The sequence below is a fragment of the Malus domestica genome, chromosome 13 (genome assembly GCF_042453785.1).
Source record: "Malus domestica chromosome 13, GDT2T_hap1".
NCBI classification, from domain to species: domain Eukaryota; kingdom Viridiplantae; phylum Streptophyta; class Magnoliopsida; order Rosales; family Rosaceae; genus Malus; species Malus domestica.
Window position 1 is genome coordinate 32,293,252 of NC_091673.1, and position 23,092 is coordinate 32,316,343.

Genomic DNA, 23,092 nt, shown 5'->3' on the forward strand with positions numbered 1-23,092 from the left:
TCAAAGGTAAAAGTGAATTGATGATTGATGCAAGAATTAAACATGGATGGAGTTCACAGCAAAGGTTTGTTATGGTACAAGGAACCCTTAATTTGTGTCCTAAAATGCATGTGAAACCTTCAATGTTGCTAGAACTTAGGGACATTTAGGATTTAGGAAAGATAAAACCAAAATAGGAAACCTTGGCTTAACTTTCCTACTTCAAGTAGGAATCCTCATCTTTAGGTCTTCAATTTCATCCATTCCTTTAGTTGCAAGCATGTGATATTTATTCCAAGCCCAAAATTGCTCCAGAAGGCTCCAAAATGCACATTTTTGCATACTTTGTCCTTAGAACCTGAAATTGCACAAAAATGACTTTAAACACTAAAACAACTAAGGAATAACAACATAAATGCATGAGAACAAGCTAACTCAGTCGCATAAATATGCTCTTATTAAATTCCCCCACACTTAGCTTTTGCTAGTCCTCGAGCAAAACAAAAGAGACAAACGAATCAAAACAAACAGAACACAACTTAACCTTCCAACATTTGCCTCAGGGATTTCCAATGCACATGACATGTTAAAAATCATCATTCCCACAACTTTTAGTCATCTTCACACTTGAGCACATACTTAATTACAGTCACCACTTACTAGTTCGCAATTAACCAATTAAAATGATATTTTGAATGTAGTAACATGCCTTAGAGAATTTGCTCAATTCCTTACAAGATACTCTCTATTTTCACACACATTTTCTGACTACAAACCCTACACTAGTTATATGTGAGCAGAATGATGTAAACATGGAAGACTAGTACTCACATATGTTATAACAAAGAAAGCAATTTCTGGAGTTAATAAGCATGTTTAGATATGATTTCATGAATGGAATGCTACTACTTAGATGCGAGAACCAGTGACACCATATGCTCATACCAATTTCAAACTCCACGAATTGAAACACACAACACTCAAGATTGAAGTCAAGGGTTGTAACGGGGCTTGGGGGTAATGGCTAACAAAGAAAGGATAGCAATAACAAACGTTCTTAAAGCGATAGCAAGCAAAGCAATGAAATAGACACTTGGAATTCACTTTAGAATGCAGAATCAAATTTTAAATACAAAGGGAAGATTCATGCAATACTTAGACCGAATTCAATGTTTTGGACCCTTTTTTAACAAACTTTTTTCTTTTCACTCTTTTTTTTTTCTTTTCTACCCGTGCCTTATTAAGGACTTTGGTACACACACACACACACAAGAATCACTTCCCCCACACTTGCTTTCTGCAATACATTGATAAAAAAAGAGTTCATTTTAAGTTATGCTTTACTATGCTTCAAGAACAAGGGTATGGATGGTCCTAAAACTAGGCTAGGTAAGGATAGTGTGGATTAACAAAGAACATAGGCTTAACGGGGTTAAACTTAAACACATAATGAAATAGGGGCACGACAATTTGGCTTTGGTGGTCACTACACAACTTCATCTTGAATATGTGTTATGCAAATCAATAGCATGCTTTGAATGAAATAGGCATGAGTTCTAGCATTTGGAACTAAATGATGAAACGCCTTCTAAGTAGCAACCAAGCAAAGAATAATGAGATCATGCAACGACTTTGGAAAACAATGATGCACAGATTATTAACTCTCCAAATAAACGTTTAGGCTCAAGTCTCACAAGGTTGTAGCGTTCATTTGAGTTCCTTCCTTCAAGCATGTTACAAAATTGATTTTTCCTTTATGATTGCATGTGAATTCATAAATTATAACCACAACCAAGCATACACCAAAGAGTAAATCAAATTTTCATCCATGCTTATAACTCTCTTCAACAGTCATGTAATTAAAAACCAAATCCTCATCATTGTGTTGGAAGGTACCCTAAGACACAAATAAACACACAAAAATAACTCTTTTTGGGTTTTTCAAAACAATTTTTCAAATTTTTATGAGATTTTTGGATTTTTATGTCAAAACACACTAAAACACTCCAAAACAGCTTAAAAACACTTAAAAACAGCAAGGAACAACATTAGAAGTAATGGGTGATAAACTCCAACGAATTTCATGCAAATCAATTTGGTTACCCCCCCCCCACACTTAAATCAAACATTGTCCTCAATGTTTCAAGCATAAAATCACACAAAAACAAGCAAACAAACAAACAATGAATAAACATGACAAGTATAGCAAAGTAAAAACCAGACAGAGTAGAGTTTAAGAACTCAAATCTGGTTTTGGAGATAGATGATCTTGTTGACTTTCAACAGTTTTGATCTCTAACTAGTTTGGAATTCTGAGTGAGGAATATCAGAGTTCCTTGTTTGTGTAGTCTGCATTCTTCTTTGCTTGTGTCTTCTGCACGGCAGGCAGGCACGAGGTAGAGGTGATGGTCTGTTTCTTTCTTCAATCTTTCCAAATGCCGACCATTTGCTTTCTTTCTCCTTGTCCCTAGCTGAGGATGAATTAGCACATTGTCTCCACATGCTTCGAGGTATCATTTTCACTTCCCATATCTGTTCCCCAGGCAGAAGTGGTAGACGAAGAGGAAGCATAAGATGTTGAAGATGAGTACTCGAGAGCAAGGCTAGGTAAGCAATTAGGAAAGGGTTCCAGGCAGTCGGTTCCAGATCGGAAGATTGATACCAAGTGCTGGCTGATTACTCTCTTTCTCCTTGTCCCACTGATGAAAACAACGACAAGGAGAAGGACAGGGAGAAAGCATGATATGAGATACTCTTACTTTCAACCTTCATGAAATGAAATACTTTTGCTTTTGATGGGTTGTTTGCAGAGGTATCCCAGGGAATAAGGAACACTGAGTGACTCGAGAGGCTTTGTTGGGAAGGCATTCTCAGAGATGAAGAAGGGTTATGTATGTCTGCCTTGCAATGGGGGTTGAAGGTCGATATTTATCTGAATTATTAATTGGTACTATTATTTCACTCTTGTCGACAATCGTTGGATGATTGAATAGTAATCTTCACGTGCTTCCTACTTCCCCATAAATCTTCGACAGATTGCCCGTAATTTTCACAAGGCTGAGTGTGCATATGACAGATGCTGACACATCTAGAAAAGCAAATGCCTCTTCGATATCTGAAATCGGTGCTTCGATAAATTGCCCGTGATTTCCGCAAGCTGAGTGTGCATGTGACAGATGCTAACACGTCTGGAAAAGCAAATGCCTCTCCGATTTCTGAGCTTGCCTCTTCGATTTATGAGCTTTGTCGAGTGCAGAGGTTGCATGTGACAAGTGCGGACAAATCTGGAATAGAGGATGGCCCGTGGTTTCTGAGCAAGCCCAGCTTTTGAGAAAGCTAGCGCCTCTTCGATTTTTGAATTGGCCTCTTCGATTTCTGAGCTCGCCTTTTCGATCTCTGAAATCCCGTCAAGTGCTGATTTTAATAGAGGATAAGCAGTTCGTTTCTAAGCACACTTGAATTTCTGCCCATAAAAACTCCCTTCATTGCATTTCTAAGATCTCGATTTGTTCGACCTCTTTTTTCTTCAACACCTTTGAAAATGTCTGGCCCCTTCTGAAGGAAGATTTTGTGAAAACAAGTTCATTTAAGCAACATCAATAAGCATGCAATTAACAATTAAAGGCGGAATCATGCTTGCATGCACTTAAAAACAAAACATTAACCATGAAATTCAAAGCCTAGTAGATTGGTGAACCAAAACTCAACTCAAAACAAAGTGAGTTGAAATTGTACCTTTGTAGATTTCTCTTTGCATAAGCAAAGGCTAATCACCCAAAGAGAGGGCCTTCATTCCTTGCATCTAAAATCTATGGATTTGGATGGATGAATAGGTTTCTCCAAGTTCCCAAAATTGAGAACCTCTAAGTCTCTTCACCAAGGAGAGATTGGAGAAGAAATGAGTGACCTTGGAGTAGTGGGATTGCAAGATGCACCCCCCAAGGTGGCCGGCCTCTTTAGAGAGAAATGGAGAGACAAGTTCTCACCAATTTTCTCCAAAACAAACCCCTTTTTTGAATTTTGGCTATAAAGTCATATTTATACCTTTATTCATTTGAGTGGCAAACTTGTAAATAAGTCCAAGTTCACTACCCTAACCAATATGGCCGGCCATTAGGATATTTTGGACTAATTGGGCCTTTGTGAATTATTATTCATTAAGTTGTCATACAACTTATGTTAATGGGCTTGACGTTCGAAGCCCATTGGGCCTTAAGGTCCAAAACTATCCCGAGGTCTTTAACGAACTTATTCGTTTGATTAATTAACATATTAATTAATCCTTGCCATAAATAAATGATTAAACCATTTAATCATTCTTACTCATCTCCATTGTTTCTTCAATCTCCTCCTTACACGGTGTGCGATCCATTAGGTTCCTTTTAGCGAGGCAGTGGGCGATTAAAACCATTTTACATCGACTGTGAATTGAAACTTACTTTCAATTCTCCCTTTAGTGATTACACACGTTTAGGGCTTCCACAAACCATGAGTGACACCTTGCAGCATATCATGGTTACCCAAGCTAATCAGAAGAGGTAGAGAAAACCTATTCAGTTTGGGATTACAAATGCAATACGGTCTTTCTCTAATCTAATACTCCTGACCACATTGTTTGGTTTGATAGTTTATTTATTCATGTCAACTATCCAATGTGATTCGTGTGCTTATATGATTTCCTTGAATGTGATTTAGAACGACTTTTCTAAATCTCATTCATACTCTGGCCAGAGATTCTAAATCATATCATAGAGTATTCTCCCTCAAACGGTTTGAAGGTTAGAGATCCCTTGTTGCGCATTCACTTGCCTCCATGACTAAGTGGCTTAACCCCAACGATGCCGTGGACACCCCGATGGGGTGACTTTGACATAATCAAAGATCAAGGACTTAACCACAAGACAACTGTGATGCCTCAGGTCAAAGGACTAATTTGCATTATCCCAAACATGAGTTTTCATGTGACATGAATATGAGAACTCTTCGTTGATCGCGTTCAGTGAACTCATTCTCTACTGAGCACCTACGTACTTGTCTTGATGTCACACACACCAATGACTCGAGACTAGTCACTCTCCCTGAGAGAAGACATAGCACGTACCGATCTTGACGGACTGTCAATGCCCAATTGGCAATCCTATGATCAGGAACATTTAGGATGTGTCTATGAAAGAATGGTCTCATGAATCTAACTTCATTAGATTACATTCTCCCAATCACATATTCCTTGGACTTTATCGTTTAAGCATATAACATTTATATGAGACAGCTTAAACAATAATCTATGCCCTTTATATGTAAACTAGATTAGTTTAACATGTGAAATGTCCGTAAAGTATCATCATATGATTGGCTTTAGGGCACATTTCCAACAATCTCCCACTTGCACTAGAGCCAATCAGCTTAGTCATCAGTGATGATACCTCTTCTGTAGTCATTTCATAAATGGCTGAATAGTAGGCCTAGGCAATGGATATCTATATGTTATCCATAGAAGCAACCTTGAGAATAACGACGTCACCATTATACATAATTCTCAATCATGTGGTTCAGTCTCTCATTTGAGTTCGGATCTTGATGAGACCTTGATTCCCTGGCTTGAGCTATCGCCCCATTAGTGTCATACACTTTCTGGTTGGAACCGAATAGAGAGTTCATAAATGAACTTTCCCATCCAAACAACATTGTTGTAAGCTTCTTTATGGCAATATATTTTGCATTCATAATGGAACACACTAAAGTCATTACTTTAATGTTTCCATCCAAATATCTCTTTAGTCATAATAAAGAGATATCTGTTTATCTCTTCATTCATAATGAAGAAACATCCAATGATGGATTAGATTCATAATCTAATACATTTACGCTTCCATTACGTTACTCTAATTCTTCCTCATTCTTTGAGGAATCTATCCTTTAGTATTTCTTAAATACTTAAGGACTCACTTGACAGTTGCCATGGTTCTGATCCTAGGCTTGCATTGATATCGTCTTGTACCGTTCTAGGTACAACTTATATCAATGTTTTTCATACAATATGAAATACATAAATCACCTTCTGCTTATGCATAAAGGATTCTATTTACGCATTATTTCTTTGGGAGTCAAAAGGGGCACGTTCCCTTTGAGAAGGGCAACTTGCTAGTCACACTAGAGTCATCCTTCTAATTGAAGTTTATCATCATATGAGAAACTTCCTAGCAACTTTTGGCTATTATTAGGGATTGATATAATCAAATTATATCTTGAAATCTATCAATATAGATTTCCATCCCATGTATATAGACTATGTCTCCCATATACATTCTATCTTCATATAATGTTTAAAGTCATAACTTTAACGAAGAAATATTCTTTTCATTTCCAAAATTAATATATCATATATACATTCATATATATCACATATATATTTATATATATATACAAATTTAGGAATATGATTAACTCCCACTAATCTTTTGTAAACCTAGTAAACAAAAGATTCATTTACATCTTTATGAGAAATCAAACGATTTGACCTTTCTCTCATAAGACGCTTATAGCTCCCACTAGCTTGCTAAGATCCATGATGGATGGATCTCTACAACTTACATGTCTTGTGATTCATAGTTTTAGACATATATTATCAAGACTATCTTAATAATGGTTTCGAAAACCCATATTATGTCCAAACATTGAATCACCATTTAGTTGTAGCTAGCATTCTTCGAATTAATTGAAACTAAGACTACATCAAAATTGGTTCCTTCAAAGTCAACCAATCTCTTTGATTGTAGTCACCTTAAGCTACCAATTAGCTTATGAAGGTTTCATTATTTCGGGTTAAATGGTACTTTACCATTTCCTTGAGTATATATCGTATATGCACTCATTGTAGTCATAAGGATTTTCATTCTTATTTCTTTCGAATTAAGAGGTGTAACTCTATGACATAGTCATAAAGTTCAAACCATTCAACTGAGACGGTTTATAAATCCTTCTTGACTACCTTGAAGCTTTTGGTATAGGAACTAGGTTGTTATATTTGTTGATTACTATCTTGTCTCTCAAAGAACCCATTCTTTGAGTTCTATCTCACGTTCATTTGCTTTTAGGCAAATCACATTGTAGGATTACAATGAACTACCCAACAAAACAACATTTGTTAGTTGGTTTATAGAAGCGATATCCAAAAGTTAATTTAAGGATATCCCACAAGATTATTATCAAACAAATATTGCTTATAAGCTCACAACCCCAAATCTTAACATGCTTAAGATTTGTCTTTCTTTCCAACTACATCTTATGGAGTCATGAAAAATTTGGAAGATCTTCTAATTTACAATCATATTGTTTTTAGAAGTATATATCCTATATATGGGTAATAGATAACATCTAACGAACTAAATCTTATTCGATTCGTTCTTCTCCTTATGGAGAAATCTATTATCTTATGATGCTTATTTCCTTGATATCTTTCAAGGAAACTGTTTTAAAGTGTTACCTTATCTTGGATCAAATCTAAGGACGTAATTACTTTAGACGTCTTACTCATCAACTTACATTACTTGAATTCTTTGAAACATTTTGCAAAGTATTCGGACTTGTGTTTATTCAAAATAAACTATAGTCCAACCGAGAGTGATCTTCGGTGAATGTCATACAACATGAGTAGTATTATGTTTGTGGACAAGTGCCACTAACATCTAAGTGAATTAACCTCAACAACTTTGTGATTCTTTCTTCTTTCCAAAAGAATAAAGATTCGAACATTTCGCCTCTATACAATTTTAACAAGAAGGTATTGGATCCGGATCTAACGATCCAAAGCATCCATCTACGACCAACTCGTAATTTATGTTTTAGTGGTATCACAACTTTAGTTGGGATTAGTCACTACCTTGCAACCTTTTGGGTTTTAAGCATCATTATATTCTAAATAGTTAACACTACCATATCATCTCTACTATAGAGACAATCAATTAGATTACTATAATCCAATCATTGATTAATAAAGAACAATGTTTTGTCAAACAAAACATTTATCCATTTCACATAGTGACGGAATTTAGTTCCTTAAAATTGGAATGTAAAGACAATCTTTGGTTTTTCCAATTTCTTTGGTAGTTCATATGAGGAAGTAAGTACTATCTGCTTTCGCAGAGATCTATATTTTATTCACGTTCCGAATGTGAAGCACCTTTTCTTCTCTCATATATCTTCTACTTCTTATTAGTCACACTTTTACAACGATTGTAAAACATAGTTACTAATACGGAATCAAGCATTCAAGTAGAAGAACCAACTGTTTTGAACTATTCAAGAACATTTTACAACACCTTCGAAAGATGTGTTCTTGACACTTGCAAGACATTTCTTGCAAATACCCCTTCCAATGTCCATCCTTTCATAAAGAAAGTTTGTTCCCTTGGAGTTAATTTTATCTTCTTCATTTGACTTCTCCTTTGACTACATTAGTCATGGTCCCTAAACTCCCACTATCTCTCTTGAAACTTATTTCAATTGTGATATACACATCAAACATTTTGGAGAGCATGTGGTTATTGTTCACTACATAGTTTACAATAAACTTAGTGAACCATTAGGATAGGGACATAAAGGTGAAGTCCTTGCCTAGTTTCCGTCTCGTTAAGTGGTTTATCACTTCAACACTCAATGATTCAAAATCATCATAAGTCCATGTTAATGGACTATTTTTGTCAACCAACCATTATGTTCTAAACATAATTACAAACCTTCAAGAGTTGTACAAGGCAACTCTCATTTCTTCATACAACAATTTGTAAGTGAAGAATCATGGCACATTAAGTGTCCATGCCTTTGTGCTCTCTTCTCAAGTTCTTTGTTCATTTAACAAAGAAACAAGCACTAGTGTTTGCATTGGCTAAGGGTTGTTCAAAGCAACTATTATTTCTTCATACAACGATTTGTAAGTGAAGAACTAATAACACTAAAAGTGTCCTTGTCATTATGCTAATCTTCGTAAGTTCCTTTGTTCATTTAACAAAGGATTAAGCATTGGTTGTTTGTGTTGTCCTCTTCATGACAGACTTATCTAACATGTTCTTTCAATGATACATTACCAATAGAACGATTTTGAGGATGAGACTACTTAGGTACATATACAATCCATTTAAGACAATCTTTGGGATTGTGTTACCAAGTCCGGAAACTAAAGCATTCGGCTTTTCTTTGTCAAGATTTGGATAGCGTTTGCAAATATATTGGTAAACAAATACATAACGAATATAAATTGATTGATTTTAAGCCATTTGATTCGGGTCTTTAAATCAAATAGCACCACCCACTATTTTTGGCAAATTCCATATCCCTCATTGGAATTCGAGAGTTTTGGATGAAACTCCTAGTAGGGTATGGGAGGCTCACTACTACCAAGCCCACCTCACAATGATATGATATTGGCTAGCATTAATAATAATGAGAGAGTACGCTTACTCATTTGCAACTAATGCAAGTACCCATCTTATTTGGCCTCTAGAGAATGTCACCTCACAATGATATGATATTGGCTCCATTGCACTTAGTTAAGTCATTCCCACCATGCTTAGTTCATGAAGGGGTTCAAGAATAGCCTCACAATGATATGATATTGGCCATCCTCGTTGCCTACATCAACCTCATCATATGTTTATGGATTCCTCCTGAGTATAAGCATGCACTTTGTACTCCCCCATGATAGGGTGAAGCCGGTGTACAAGTCATAAACGATTGGATCCCACCACGGTGGAAGGCCTACGAAAGAGTGTTCTAAGCACTCTCACGCTTATCAACTTAATAATGGTTTGGTTGAGGGTTTTAGGTCTCATCACATATAAACATACATTTTAATCTCTATTAAAACAATTTTGGTCCTATTACAACTATTGGTCCATTTGATTGTTTTTAGTTGTATATAATACTCCCACTATGCTTATAAAACGGTTTTTAAAGCAAGAGTATATGATACTACTAACATAACCTTTGCATTCATTTGATGGACTATATAGTTGCCTTAGGGCCTTAGGATGATTATGAACCTTTGTTTAGATTCAACACGAGCCTTGTGTTGAATCTCGGTCTAGGAATGGTGATTGATTTTAGTTACGCGTTTAATCACATTAAGGCGTGTTGTCTTAGGGGCGTTGGACCCAACTACTTCATTTTCATGCATATCATATAAAGCAAGAAAGAAGTACTTCAAAGTAAAGGTGAGCTTATGCTCATTACAACATTTGCATAAAACAAATTACTTTAAAGTAAAGAAGAGCTTAAGCCCTTTTACAACATTTGATCAAATCAAATTACAACCAAAATCTAATCTACACATTCCCATGGTTCAAACAAATTTGAAACGGCTTTTCACATAGCTCAATTATATTAGGCTTAGGTTCATAATCACCCTTTAATTAATTAACACTTTAACTAATTAAATTGAATGCAACATTCTCATTTGGTTTTTGTATCCATAAAATTGATTTAAATGGAGCTAAACAAAATGAAAATCCAATTCTCATTTAAAGAGACAAAACAATTTTGTTCTCTACCTAGTTTGGGCCATAAAGCAATTAACCTCAACTTTTGGGCTATATTGCAAAACTTTTGGGTTCACTTTGTAAAGACACAAAAGTCCACTACTTCATGTAATTACAATAGAACCCAAAATTTAATCAATGCAAAAACTTCATTAAAGGAGCAAAACAATTTGTCCTTTAGCGTTTTTGGACCTAAACGTAAAAACGTAAACTTTTGGGCCAAAGTGCAAATACACAAAAGTATCAAAACTTTATGTAATTGCATAAAAGGCCCCAAAAGTACCCCCACTAGGGGGTGGCCGGTTTTGGAAGAGGATAGAGTGATGTGTGTGTTGATTTGTGAGTTTTAGACATAAAGCAACAAGTGGTGCAAGTGGTGTGTGTGAAAGGGAATTAATCCTTACACACCCATCACCATTTCCATCACCTTTCAAATAAATGTCTAATGCATTAAAACATTTGAAAAACATAAAACATAAACTTTATGAAATAAATCAAAACTTTGAATCAAAACACAAACCTTTTTGTTCTTGGCAAAAATGTCAAGAACAATGAAGAACATTCATGAAAAACCCAAAATTTTTCCATGAACTTTTTCCACCCAAAAACATTCCAAAACCATTCAAACTTTAGGGAAATAACATCTAACCAAACTAGGGTACATAGGGGTTCCAAAAGTCACTTGAAAACACTTTTAACAAGTCAAACAAGAACCCAAAAATCCACCCTTTGGATTTGGCCGAAAATCCCCAAAGTCATGGTACCAAATTTTAGCTCCAATATTCATGCTCATATGAACTACATCTACAACATTTGAGATGGCAAATTTTCTAACAAAATTTACATTCAAAGAAACAAGAATAAAGCTTGTAACAATTACAACTTTTAAATCACAAACTATGAACTACAAAACACAAAAGGATTCACCAACTACTAGACCTAGGCTCTGATACCACTTGAAGGAAGATTTTGTGAAAACAAGTTCATTTAAGCAACATCAATAAGCATGCAATTAACAATTAAAGGCGGAATCATGCTTGCATGCACTTAAAAACAAAACATTAACCATGAAATTCAAAGCCTAGTAGATTGGTGAACCAAAACTCAACTCAAAACAAAGTGAGTTGAAATTGTACCTTTGTAGATTCCTCTTTGCATAAGCAAAGGCTAATCACCCAAAGAGAGGGCCTTCATTCCTTGCATCTAAAATCTATGGATTTGGATGGATGAATAGGTTTCTCCAAGTTCCCAAAATTGAGAACCTCTAAGTCTCTTCACCAAGAAGAGATTGGAGAAGAAATGAGTGACCTTGGAGTAGTGGGATTGCAAGATGCACCCCCCAAGGTGGCCGGCCTCTTTAGAGAGAAATGGAGAGACAAGTTCTCACCAATTTTCTCCAAAACAAACCCCTTTTTTGAATTTTGGCTATAAAGTCATATTTATACCTTTATTCATTTGAGTGGCAAACTTGTAAATAAGTCCAAGTTCACTACCCTAACCAATATGGCCGGCCATTAGGATATTTTGGACTAATTGGGCCTTTGTGAATTATTATTCATTAAGTTGTCATACAACTTATGTTAATGGGCTTGACGTTCGAAGCCCATTGGGCCTTAAGGTCCAAAACTATCCCGAGGTCTTTAACGAACTTATTCGTTTGATTAATTAACATATTAATTAATCCTTGCCATAAATAAATGATTAAACCATTTAATCATTCTTACTCATCTCCATTGTTTCTTCAATCTCCTCCTTACACGGTGTGCGATCCATTAGGTTCCTTTTAGCGAGGCGGTGGGCGATTAAAACCATTTTACATCGACTGTGAATTGAAACTTACTTTCAATTCTCCCTTTAGTGATTACACACGTTTAGGGCTTCCACAAACCATGAGTGACACCTTGCAGCATATCATGGTTACCCAAGCTAATCAGAAGAGGTAGAGAAAACCTATTCAGTTTGGGATTACAAATGCAATACGGTCTTTCTCTAATCTAATACTCCTGACCACATTGTTTGGTTTGATAGTTTATTTATTCATGTCTACTATCCAATGTGATTCGTGTGCTTATATGATTTCCTTGAATGTGATTTAGAACGACTTTTCTAAATCTCATTCATACTCTGGCCAGAGATTCTAAATCATATCATAGAGTATTCTCCCTCAAACGGTTTGAAGGTTAGAGATCCCTTGTTGCGCATTCACTTGCCTCCATGACTAAGTGGCTTAACCCCAACGATGCCGTGGACACCCCGATGGGGTGACTTTGACATAATCAAAGATCAAGGACTTAACCACAAGACAACTGTGATGCCTCAGGTCAAAGGACTAATTTGCATTATCCCAAACATGAGTTCTCATGTGACATGAATATGAGAACTCTTCGTTGATCGCGTTCAGTGAACTCATTCTCTACTGAGCACCTACGTACTTGTCTTGATGTCACACACACCAATGACTCGAGACTAGTCACTCTCCCTGAGAGAAGACATAGCACGTACCGATCTTGACGGACTGTCAATGCCCAATTGGCAATCCTATGATCAGGAACATTTAGGATGTGTCTATGAAAGAATGGTCTCATGAATCTAACTTCATTAGATTACATTCTCCCAATCACATATTCCTTGGACTTTATCGTTTAAGCATATAACATTTATATGAGACAGCTCAAACAATAATCTATGCCCTTTATATGTAAACTAGATTAGTTTAACATGTGAAATGTCCGTAAAGTATCATCATATGATTGGCTTTAGGGCACATTTCCAACACCTTCGACCGTCGTTTTGACTTAAACCTTGGTGAAGAGGCATCCATGCCTTCTCCAGAGAACATATGGTGCCTATCCTTCATATCCCCTACTGGTCCTCTTACCGTTAGGGATTCGGTGATGAAGAATGATATGACCGCTGCGGTGGTGGCCCGGAACCTTGTCACTCCCAAAGATAACAGACTACTTTCCAAACGGTCTGATGAGTTGGCTGTTAAGGATTCTCTGGCTCTCAGTGTGCAGTGTGTGGGTTCTGTGTCTAATATGGCCCAACGTTTATTTGCTCGAACCCGTCAAGTTGAATCATTGGCGGCTGAAGTGATGAGTCTCAAACAGGAGATTAGAGGGCTCAAGCATGAGAATAAATAGTTGCATAAGCTTGCACATAACTATGCTATAAACATGAAGAGGAAGATTGACCAGATGCAAGAATCTGATGGTCAGATTTTATTTGATCATCAGAGGTTTGTGGGTTTGTTCCAATAGCATTTGCCTTCGTCTTCTAGGACTGTACCGCGTAGTGAAGCTCCAAATGATCAACCTCTGATACCTCCTCCTTCTGTGGCTCCGCCGACTACTGAGACTTTTCCTAAGCAGCCTTTGTGAAGGCTCCCTCTTGTATTTTTCTGCCTCCTATTCATTTTCAACTAATTTTAATGTAAAATACCTTGCATATCTGTCAATGTTTCAAAAATAAACCCACAACAAAAACAATTAAACAAGCAACAAATAAAAATGACAATCATGGCAAAATAAAATTGCAGAAAAGGGAAGGTTTTTAGGAACCTAAAACATGGGTTGCCTCCCAAGAAGCGCTTGCTTTAACGTCTTGCAGCCAGACGAAACTTCCTTCTAAGCTTGGATAGGGCCCACGACACTGAGTATCTGCCCCACATCACTCTCATAGTATAGCTTCAGGCAATACTCGTTCACTTTGAATTCGTCGTCGTTCCTTAAGCTTTTAACTTGGACTGCACCATGGGGAAAAACATTAGTGACAACAAATGGCCCAATCCACTTAGACCGTAACTTACTAGGGAACAATCATAGACGGGAATTAAATAGTAGCACTTTCTGTCCAATTGAGAATGTTTTTCCTCGAATCATTTTGTCATGAAACGCCTTTGTTTTCTCCTTGTAAATTCGTGCATTCTCATAGGCTTTGTTCCATATCTCCTCAAGTTCATTCAGTTGGAGCTTCCTATTCATTCCAGCAGCATCTAAGTCCAAATTGAATGTTTTCACAGCCCAGTGCGCTTTGTGCTCCAATTCCACAGATAGGTGACATGGCTTGCCGTAGATTAGTCGAAATGGAGACATCCCCAGAGGTGTTTTGTAGGCAATGCGATATGCCCACAGTGCATCATGTAAACATAAGCTCCAATCCTTCCGGTTTGGCCCAACAATCTTCTCCAAGATTTGCTTGATTTCTCTATTCGAAACTTCGGCTTGGCCACTTGTTTGAGGATGGTATGGCATGGAAACCCGATGCTTCACATTGTACTTTTTAAACAGCGCCTCAATGGTGCGATTGCAAAAGTGGGAGCCTCCATCGCTTATGAACACCCTCGGCATGCCAAATCTGGAAAAAATGTTAGCCTTGATAAAATCTGCCACCACTCTTGAATCATTAGTATGGGTGGCTTTGGCTTCCACCCATTTCGACACATAATCAACGGCTAGCAAAATATAAGTAAAACCATATGAGGGTGGAAAGGGTCCCATGAAATCCATACCCCATACATCAAAGATCTCCACATTAAAGATGGGGGTTTGTGGCATTTAGTCTTTGGCACCGATTGTACCTGTTCTTTGGCATCTATCACAAGTTATACAAAATGTTCTAGCATCCTTAAACAATGTAGGCCAATAGAAACCACTCTCTAAATCCTTAAGGGTTGTCCTTTGGGTGCCGAAATGACCCCCACATGCATAACTATGGCAAAATGCAAGAATTGAATTAAACTCGGAATCGTACACACATCTACAAATAATCTGGTCAGGACAATACTTCCACAAATATGGATCATCCCACACATAAAATCGTGCATCATTTATGAGTTTATCACGCTTGTATTTATCTAGAGTGCTAGGAACTTGTTTTGTGACCAAATAATTGACCAACTCAGCATACCAGGGCTCACTTACCTCTAGGGACAACAATTGCTCGTCAGGGAAGGTCTTTAGAATGGGTAAGGAGTCTTCCTCGTGCACCAAACGGCTAAGGTGGTCAGCCACCACGTTTTCACTCCCCTTTTTGTCTCTTATTTCAATGTTGAACTCTTGAAGTAGGAGCATCCAACGAATCAGCCTTGGTTTGGCCTTTTTCTTGGTGAGGAGGTACTTCAACGCTGCATGGTCAGAATATACAATCACTTTAGTGCCAAGTAAGTATGAACGAAATTTATCTAAAGCAAATAGAACTGCAAGAAGTTCTTTCTCAGTGGTAGAATAATTCAATTGAGCATCATTTAGTGTCCGGGAAGCGTAGTGGATGACGTGGGGCTGTTTGTTCCTCCTTTGGCCTAAAACATCACCAATGGCATAATCAGATGCATCACACATTAGCTCAAATGGAAGGCTCCAATCTGGTGGCAAGATGATGGGGGCCGATGTCAACATGTCCTTGAGGGTTTTGAAAGCGGTTTCACACTCCTTGTTGAACTCAAAGGCTACTTCCTTTTGGAGTAAACGGCAAAGGGGTTGGGCGATTTTTGAGAAATCCTTGATGAATCTCCTATAAAATCCTGCATGGCCAAGAAAGGAACGAACCTTCCTCACCGAAATGGAAGAGGGTAAGTGACGTACAAGATCTATTTTAGATTTATCAACCTCAATCCCTTTTTCTGATATGATATGCCTTAAAACTATACCTTGTTTTACCATAAAATGACACTTTTCCCAATTCAAGACAAGATTAGTTTCGATGCATCATTGTAAGATCAGAGTAAGATTATTCAAGCATGCATCAAATGAGTCACCAAAGACACTAAAGTCATCCATAAACACTTCAATGATCTTTTCCACAAATTCTGAGAAAATACTTACCATACACCTTTGGAATGTGGCTGGTGCGTTGCATAGCCCAAATGGCATGCGTCGATAAGCAAAGGTACCAAAGGTGAAGGTAGTCTTTTCTTAGTGGTCGAATTAGGGTGTGTAGGTGGTTGCGGCAATGATTGCTCAATGCTTGCCGAGGGCAGGCCTTGTTCTTTCTCCTCAGATTGCATCTGTTCGTCCTTCTTTTGATTGGATTTAGATGGGCTGGGATCAGATCCAACTTCTTGTCCACTTCGCAAGGTGATGGCTTTGGCAGATTCGAAGCCTCCCTTTGGATTCACATCCGTCGAACTAGGTAACCTACCTGGCTCTCTACTAAATTGCCCCATGAACTCAGCCATTTGTCCCATCTGTCTCTTCAATTCAATCACCTCTCGAGCTTAATTTTGCACTTCATTGGCGTAATTGTGCATATCTTTGGCTTGATTTTCCTGACCCTTCGCCAACATAGTTAGTAACTGAATAACTTGAGTATTATCAAAAGACGAACCTGAGTTATTTTGGGTAGGTTGTGTTTGGGGTTGTGAGGGTGCATACGGCCTTTGATAGAATCCCGGAGGTTGTTGTCTGAATGCACTTTGTTGTTGGGTTTGTTGGGGCTCCCTCCATTTGAAATTTGGATGATCTCTCCAACCTGGATTGTATGTATTCGAGAACAGATCATTCGTTGGTTGGTTTTGACTCCCAAAACCCACGACGTTGGCAGATTCCCACCCTCCGTTCTTGATCAATTGAGGGCACTTATCCGTGAGATGTCTATTCATTGAGCACACGCCACAAGCAGCTACACTTTGTTCTTTTGGTTTTTCAACCACCTGTGAAAGAAGAGTAGTAAGATTAGCCATTTGATTTTGAAGTTCGGAAATAGCACTTACCTCATTAACTTGTTACTGCCGTGGGTTGTCTCTTTGACCAATGCCTTTATATTGTTGAGCATTCAATGCTCGATTAGCAATTAAAGTCTTGGCAGCCATGGGTGTTTTATCCACCAAAGCTCTTCCCGCTGAGGCGTCTAACATTTGGCGTTCAATTGGTAGCAGCCCTTCGTAGAAATATTGAAGAAAAAGCTCCTCCTTCATCTGGTGCTGTGGACATGAAGCAACAAGGGTTTTAAAACGCTCATAGTAAGTGGGAAAAGATTCACCTTGGTTTTGCTGAATACCACTAATCCTTTTGCGTAGTAGAATGACTCGAGAAGTTGGGAAAAACTTCTCCAAAAATGCCCATTTCATACTGTCCCATGATGTGACAGTTCCGGAGGCTAGCTCATACAATCAATCTTTAGCCTTTTCCAAGAGAGAAAAGGGAAAAGCCTTCATTTTCAGAATGCTCCCATCAACATTCACAGGGGTCATGCTCGAACAAACAACCTCGAACTCCTTCAAATGTTTATTAGGATCTTCCATGGACAACCCATGGAACTTAGGAATATGATGCAATAAACTAGACTTTAATTCGAACTCGTCGGTCTTGTTTTGGGCCGCCCTTAGATATTGAATGCATAACGGCAGAGCATTGTCCAATCCTAAAGCGGAAAGCTCCTTGATTGTTCGATTGTCTACTGCCATATTTTGGACATCTTCAAAAGTCCTTGCCGTGGCCTCTTTTTGCTCTTCTACTTTGTCTTCTTCAAGATCTGGTGCAGGTTGAGATGGTTGGGGATCTTGTTGATTCCTTGCTCGTCTCAAAGTTCGTTCAATATCGTCGTCAAATTCAAAGATATGCTTATGAACAGGTTGAGAACTTCGAGTCATAAACCACCTAAAACAAGAAAACAAGTAAAATAAGCAACTAAGAACAAAAATACATGAAAATAAACAAAAAGAAATAATAAGGGATTAGAAAAGATGCTAATCCCCAACAACGGCGCCAAAAACTTGATGCGAAAATTATCTTAACACAAAAATTTAACCATCTTTTGACAATTGTAGTACAAGTATAAGTAGGGATCGTTCTGGACTGGGGATTAGGAGGGCTTGCTAATAACCTCTAAACTGACTCAAAAACATAAAACTAAACTTAAAAACACTTAACAAGACTCACAAGACTCAAAGCAAACTTAAAACACTCAAAACAGCTTAAAACAACCAAATAAACTTAAACTAGACACTAGGAATGACTTTGGACGAAAATTGACTTTTACTTGAATCAAAACACTTAAAAACACAAACTAAAACAGATTTGAAACAATTTGAAACAAGAAACTAAAAGGGGGGTTTTGATTTGGATGAAGTTGAAACAAACAAACAAGTACGAAATACTAGACAGATTGTAAAACGAATGTGAGAAATAAGATGATGGATAGGATAGCTAGAGGCTTTTTCTCCACACATGACATGTATGCAAATAACTCGATTTCCAGTTACTACTTCATTGAATTATGAATGACAATGCTCCAAATTAACCATGACATCACTAGTTAACTCTCAGATTTTCCTTGTTTTATTGGATTGGATGACATCATTCGACAACCCAAAACATTCTTCTAAAGTTCCCTACATGACATCATAATAGAGATACAATCAAAGATCATTACGTTTAATGAAAATCATAAGCATTGACAAAGCACTTGCAACTATGACATCATGTCACTCATGCTAGGAATTGAACTTAACGCGATCGTTTATAAGCGACCTTCACTACATGTGAATATAAGTTTGTAACGATTATATGAAACTTCCTTATATTCTAGCAATGGATTTATGCATGCCAATTAAGTGTCGACCCTTAATTAACGAATACAAATAAGTTATCAATCAAATAGTTAAGCCAATTGCATTCATGATTCAAGAGTTCATAACTAGAATTTATCAAATTATATTGCACACGTAATCATGGCTTTGAAATCACCCTTAGCCAAGACGGGTTTAGCCACTCAAATTTACAACAAAACGAAAGGAAATGAATTTAAACATTAGAAACGAAAGAAAGAAAACACATAAACGCTCCAATGATCCAAGTTGGACAGCAAGCACGTCCAAACACTTTCCTTCCCTTCCTTTGCTACAGCACAAGATGTTGGTGAGTGTTTGAAGGTTTGTTTGTATGGAGGAATGGATGTGAAGATGAATGGATGTGTTTGGATAAAGGTTGTGTTGAAATGGGAGTGAATGATCTAACAAAGTATGAACTCAATTTATGTCACACACACTTCCTTTTATAGAGGAAGTGCAAGGCAAAGGATGGGTAAAATGGAGTGGTAAATGATTCAAAGGTGAAAGTGAATTGATGATTGATGCAAGAATTAAACATGGATGGAGTGCACAGCAAAGGTTTGTTATGGTACAAGGAACCCCTAATTTGTGTCCTAAAATGCATGTGAAACCTTCAATGTTGCTGGAACTTAGGGACATTTAGGATTTAGGAAAGATCAAACCAAAATAGGAAACATTGGCTTAACTTTCCTACTTCAAGTAGGAATCCTCATCTTTAGGTCTTCAATTTCGTCCATTCCTTTAGTTCCAAGCATGTGATTTTTATTCCAAACCCAAAATTGCTCCAAAAGGCTCCAAAATGTACATTTTTGCATACTTTGTCCTTAGAACCTGAAATTGCACAAAAATGACTTTAAACACTAAAACAACTAAGGAATAACAACATAAATGCATGAGCACAAGCTAACTCAGTCGCATAAATATGCTCTTATCAGCTCCCAAAAGGCCTTGTGCTAGGTAGAAATAGGAATATACATATAAGGCTTACAGGATCCACTCCCCTGGGCGATGTGGGATGTTACAATCCACCCTCCTTAAAGGCCCAACATCCTAGTCGGCACACACCCAGCTAAGGATTGGCTCTAATACCAAATTGTCACATCCCGGCTTGGGCCCCCACCACATCCCGGGCTCGACTCCACCGTAGCACAATATTGTCCACTTTGGGCCTCGACCACACCATAAAGGTTTTGTTTCTGGAAACTCATACGTGAACTTTCCAATGGGTCACCCATCACCCATCATGGGATTGCTCTCGTGCGAACTAGCTTAACTTTGGAATTCCGATGGAACCTAAAGCTAGTGAGCTCCCAAAAGGCCTCATGCTTGGTAGAGATACGAATATACAAATAAGGCTTACAAGATTCACTCCTTTGGACGATGTGGGATGTTACAAAAGTCATATTTTAATTATCAAATACATATATTTAAATAATGCTATACATCCAATGTGATAGCCGAAAAGTGAGAATGACGTATCACAATTAAAAATGCATGTGTGGGCAGCATTACTCTATATATATATATATATATACATATATTCGAGAAAGTGCATGCAAATGTTGTACTATGAAAAATAATATTTAAACTCTTTTTGAATATATAAAAACACAAATATTCATAACATTAGTTCATCACGTCTGAAATTGTGAAACACAATTACTTAATAGGTTTTATTACAAGTGGTCCTTGGAGAATATGATGTGACCTTCTTAGTCTAAATGACTACTTTATTCATTCTTGGAGAGCGTGCTTGCTTCAAACCCTGCATACTCACCACAAAGCCGAGACGAAGTAAAATTTCAATTCATACTCTGAGGTTAATTATGATGAATTTTACTAACTAAAAGGAACAAAATTATATAGATTGGTATATATATATATATAGATACACGTGTGTGTGTGCGCTTACTGTGTATAACGAATCTTGATTTTTCCGGCGTTGGGGTTAGCAATTGCAGCAAAGGCTTCTTGAGAAAGATCGATGGTTCCTCGGCATCCAAGAGGACAGTAATCCACAATTTTAACGACAACGCTATTCCCCTTGCAAGGCTTCGGCACACCTTATGTTCGAAGGCAAAGATGGATGGCCCCTCGCACAGCTCCCCAAGGGTGAATGGCATTTTTGTTGAATGTTGGTTGTCGGGCTCTTGCTACTTGGTGTACTGTAAGATGGGTTTGAAGTTAGTTTGAAAGGTGGATTTGGGGCTTTAGGTATAGGTCTTGATGCTCACAATCAAAACTAACAACAAGCTAGGCGTGTCACTACTATCTCAGTATAGCAGATGTAGAATAAGTGTGTTTTAAGTCGATTACTTGTATGCTAAGTTACTCAAACTTCTTGTTATCAAATGATTGTCACTGATGGATTAAGTTTGTATTCAGTTCTTTTTCTTGTCTTGTAAGTAACGACTTTTAGTTCATAATCTTGTATGTTTAGAAAGAAAGGAGTTTAGATCCCTTTAAACCATGCTTTTGATCCCAGGTTGCTCTTAATGAAAGCAGATCTATTGAGTTCACCAGATCTGAATGCAAAGGGGACTCTTAAGTAGGAAATAATTGGAAATAAGTTGCATACATGTTGAAAAATACATTTAGGCGACATATCTACTAATTTAGAGGACAAACAAAGAGACTCGGGCAAGATTTCACCTTGTTTGGCAAGGTTGAACCTCTTACAGCCACTTCTCTTTGTGTTTACAGAGGTTGTGAGCTAAAAAGTGATGGATGGTAAACAGGTTTTGCATGAGGGAATCGATACTACAACACTAGGGAAGGTAGGAGAGCTTTTAAACTAGGCAAAATATAACTTTTCTAAGGGGACTATGACTAAAAAGACTAAATCTAAGTTGGTTTCAGCTTTTCTAGATGCAAATCTGGCTTGAGAGCAGAGTTTATATGTTGTTTTTTTTATTGGTTGAGTGTCCTTGTCTCTGTTGTCTCTTCTCCCTTTTATAAGCAGTTTAACCCGACTGCTCTTGGCTTTATTCTTGGCTGAAAGCTTTTGAAGGGTAGTGAGTCATCAACTTTTTACTTGTAGTGCCACTAGAAGGTGCTTTTTAGCTGGTAGTAGGTTGGTCTCCATCACTTGTCACTTCAGTCATAAACATATGGCTTATGTCTTGGCCGAGAAGGCTTTTAATCCGCATCAGGCTTCAAGGTTGGGCTTCAGGCAAATGCGACCTGTTTTAGCGCCTTTGGGCTTTCTTTCTACTAAGCCCAATATTCAAATATTAACCCAAACAGTGCCCCCTTTAATCATTTTTAAGTTTGCAAACTGAGGCCTTAATGATGATTAAAACGTACTGAATGCTTCTACTCGGGACTTGCACCATTTTAAACAGCCGTTTTCGCATAAACCCTTACACTAACCAAACCTTTGCACCAACCCACGAATTCCAACGTTAACTAGCTGCTTACTATATAATCTTCACTTAAACCACTCGGCCAAATACCTTAGCCATTCTAATTCTTCAAGCTTTCAGAATTCTCTTGCTCTCACAGTTTTCTTGCTTTCTGCCTTTGATCTTCTTTCCAAAAATCATCCAATGGCTCCCAATACTACTCGCTCTTCTTGTGAATCTAGCGAGGGGATTGTCACCATGCGCCATTTGCTCAACGACCTTCATCGCCTTCGAGCAGGCTTGAATACTTCACTCTTCTTCGAGGAAGGGGGAGTACACTCTTTGGGACCTTCCTGGATTTCCAAGGTCCCAATTGTTGCGGAAAATAATATGCCCAAGGCAAATTGGTTCACCCCAACCCATATTCGACTAAAGCTAGCATCTCAACCTCTAAGTGGCCTACCCATCAAACAAGCTTCCCTTTGATGAAAGATGAGGGTTGGGCACAGTGGGTGAATGAGCTCGAGCCTATTTTCAAGAAGAAGTGATGAACAATGGCATCTACGAGCTAATAATGCTCTCCAAAACCACAGTGATGGCCAAGCCCGAGCTCCTGACCACAACTCTTCTATTTTGGAACAATGGACCAACACATTCAATTTCAGGATGGGTCCCATGTCTCCAACCAT

The 23,092-nt window shown here is 37.7% G+C and overlaps 1 protein-coding gene across 1 annotated transcript; it reads right to left on the minus strand.

Moving 5' to 3' along the window:
* Nucleotides 1-14,137: 14,137 nt before the first annotated feature.
* Nucleotides 14,138-16,686, minus strand: LOC139190939 (uncharacterized). Its single transcript, XM_070811431.1, has 4 exons — nucleotides 16,476-16,686; nucleotides 15,420-15,636; nucleotides 15,091-15,221; nucleotides 14,138-14,256 (listed from the first exon to the last, which is right to left on the minus strand). The coding sequence occupies exons 1-4, from the start codon at nucleotides 16,684-16,686 to the stop codon at nucleotides 14,138-14,140; spliced, it is 678 nt and encodes a 225-aa protein (XP_070667532.1).
* Nucleotides 16,687-23,092: the final 6,406 nt, after the last annotated feature.